This window comes from Rhincodon typus, chromosome 43 (genome assembly GCF_021869965.1).
Source record: "Rhincodon typus isolate 14 chromosome 43, sRhiTyp1.1, whole genome shotgun sequence".
Classification (NCBI taxonomy): domain Eukaryota; kingdom Metazoa; phylum Chordata; class Chondrichthyes; order Orectolobiformes; family Rhincodontidae; genus Rhincodon; species Rhincodon typus.
In genome coordinates this window covers 4,253,461-4,256,644 of record NC_063374.1, presented here as the reverse complement: position 1 = coordinate 4,256,644, position 3,184 = coordinate 4,253,461, and the positions used below count along the sequence as shown (strand labels likewise).

Sequence of the window (3,184 nt, the reverse complement as noted above, 5' to 3'; positions counted from 1 at the left end):
CTCCCCATAGCCCTGTATCAATCCCCAAACTAATCCCACTGCCCCACTCTTTCCCCATAGCCCTGTATCAATCCCCAAACTAATCCCCCAGCAAAACTGGAATTACTGGGTACTAGGACAAACTCTCCGCTGGTTGGAGATGTGAGACATACACAGTTACTTCCCGTGTGAAATTATTGATCTCTTGTCCTTGAGGGAGACTGCGCATAAAATTCTTATCTATGACAAGGTTGGTCTGCTGTGCAGTTGTGACACCCCTGCAGTTGAACAGCTACCTGGTGCACAGTGTCAAGTTGTGGTAATCAGTCCTGTGTGGGTACGCCTCTTTGCTAGGTCTAGTGGCAACTTTCTATCCCAATATAACCCAATCCAACACTGCCAGGGCCTGACAGCTGCACTGTACATACTGGTGCAACTACAGACTGAGGCCACTCGCCCCACTGAGCCCATGCCAGCTAATCATCTATCCTGATTAGTCCCACTTCATTTGCCAACTCTCCCACCAAACCCCCTGCACGTTTCTTACTCGCAAGTGTCGAGGTTCCACTTTACTGACTAGACCCCCCAACATGCCCTCACAGGTGGGCATGAAGAATCCTAGGAAGAACAGGTGGAGGGGATGGGGTGGGGTTGGGCGAGGTGTCTGGTGTCCCGTAAGCACCCCTCAGTCAAATGATCCAGGCTTTGCTTGTTTGTGGGATATTGCTGTGCGCCAAGCACCAGCCGCGTTTCCAGTGGTTGCCCATCAAAATATGGTGTCACGGGTCTTAATGGTAAAATCCTGCCTTTTTGCAAAACGTTGATGTTACAAATGACACGATGTCCAACACTGAGCGAGAATTCTTTTAGACTCCCGTTAAAGCGTAAATCCAATGACTCACCTTGAATGTTTTGATCTCAAAAGACTAAAATAAGAAGAATAAATGCCCATGAAATGTAGATATGAACAACCGTCAGCATCTTGAACACTGGTTCAGCCTTAACTAGAGTATCATGTCCAGTTGTGGGCACTGAACTTTAGGAAGGCTTTGTGGGGAGGATTGCTTATCCAGAGAGCCAGTAAAGGGCTAGATGGGCTGAGTGTTCTCCACCTGCAATGTAACTAATCTGTGAACCTCTAGAAACCACCCTGTGCATGCAATACTTTCAAATGATCATAGAATCACTACAGTGTGGAAACAGGCCCAACAAGTCCACACCGACCCTCAGAGCATCCCACCCAGACCCAACCCCCACCTAATCTATACATCCTTCAACACTACAGACAATTCAGCATTGCCAATCCGCCCTAACCTACACATCTTTGGACTGTGGGAGGAAACCCTCACAGACACAGGGAGAACATGCAAACTCCACACAGATCACCCAAGAGTGGAATTGAACCACTGTGAGGCAGCAGTGCTAACCGTTGTGCCATCGTACCACCCCCTTAAAAGTAAAACTAAAAATGATGAGTAATATACTGTTTCAATTGGGGTCAACCAAAGAAAGTTGGAAACCACTGTTCTGCCATGAGCAAAACATTTAATTAGGTTAGATGGTAGCAAAACACAAATAAGTCAAACATTCAACGGAAACTCACAGAAGTGGAATGGACAATCAGATCAAGACAGCATTGTTAGTGGTGATAATGGAGCTCAGGCCCTGCAGTGTCCACTGGTTCTCAAAAAGTCTCTTATCTCTCTCGATGTAACCACAGAAGAGGGGCTGACAAACGGGAACTGCAACCCCATCAATGGCCTATAGCTCAGACCTTTTGATGGCCAATTTGGCCAGGCCTGGAAGCGGTGAGGAGGTCCAATAAATCTGGGAGCATGGGGCTAGAGTACAATCAGAAATTTAATAGTAACTCTTTCAAAAAAAACTAAGAACCCACTGTCGTACATTCGGAGGTGGGAAGAAACCATTGCCTGGCTGTTTAACATTTCAGGAGAACATTAAAACTGCTTTATTAATGTTAGCAAATTTCCTTTATCTTTTTAAAAAAAGTTCCCAGCTTTCAGGCAGAGCCTGTTCAGCTTTAACACATCAAGAAAAGTACCGAACCAGTTGAGACATGCATTTTAAAAAGAAAATGACGGGGCTCAAATTCTCCTTTTAGTTTCTAGGATTTTACCATTTTGCACAAGCGAGTTTTTTTTTGCAGACTATTTTAATCTCGACACGTGGGTGGCCCTGCCGGACAATGCAAAGGAGAGAGAGAGATATATAGAGACAGAAACACATCAAATGAAGTCGTTTGAAGAGGAGGAGGAGGAAGCTATGGGACTTTCCCAGACACGTGACTTCTTATTAAGGCCGGACGAAATATTTTTCCAGTGCTGAGGGCAGGGTTTACCATCAAACGAAACTGAAGCTTCCTCATAAAGGGGAGCCGGACTGCTCCTGGGTCTCTGGCATCTTCGCAAGAGAGAGCTTCGGCTGAGTGAGAGAGGAAGGGAGCTGTCTCGCCTTTGCAACAGGGAGACAGTTTGCTCCCTTTCTCCGTCTCTCACAGTCCTCCCACCTCAGCAGTATCTTTTTTTCCCTTTCCTTTCCCTATACCTATATGAAGTTTCTCAGCCTCCCCACGCTCTGCAATATGGCTGGTACAGCCTTGGACTTTTCTCCTGAATTTGAAACGGACGATTCCAGCCAGAACTCTGAAAAGGTAAGATACCACCACTTCTCGACCACCAGCAGACTCCTGCACTCTTCACAAGAATCTGGCTGGGAGATAAACCTAACGCCAGGGATCGTGTGGGTTTCAGTGACCCAGTGCCCACACTCAGCAGGCAAAGGGCCAGTGTTAACGTGCTCACAGTGACATTTTCAGTCTGTAATTTTTGGCCCTAAAAGAAAGCGGAGAAATCTGTTCACTGCTCGCTGTGACTGGCATTCTCAGTAGCTCTCTGCAGACAGCTGTCTATCCATGCACTCTGACTCAGTGACAGTGCTGAGGGAGTTCTGCATTGTCGGAGGATCAGTGCTGAGGGAGCGCTGCACTGTCGGAGGATCAGTGCTGAGTGAGTGCTGCACTGTCGGACGATGAGTGCTGCACTGTCGGACGATCAGTGCTGAGGGAGTTCTGCACTGTCGGAGGATCAGTGCTGAGGGAGTACTGCATTGTCAGAGGGTCAGTTCTGAGGTAGTGGGCACTGTCGGAGGGTCAGCGCTGAGGGAGCGCCGCGCTGTCGGAGGGTCA

The 3,184-nt window shown here is 47.7% G+C and overlaps 1 protein-coding gene across 1 annotated transcript in view; it reads left to right on the top strand.

Annotated features, from left to right (window-relative positions):
• The window catches only part of batf2 (basic leucine zipper ATF-like transcription factor 2), a 68,027-nt gene that overhangs the window by 56,507 nt on the left and 8,336 nt on the right, over nucleotides 1-3,184 (top strand). The window contains exon 3 of the mRNA XM_020514420.2: nucleotides 2,147-2,650. Within this exon, the coding sequence (XP_020370009.1) occupies nucleotides 2,549-2,650 (102 nt within the window). The 5' untranslated portion in view covers nucleotides 2,147-2,548. The remainder of the gene's footprint in view (nucleotides 1-2,146; nucleotides 2,651-3,184) is intronic.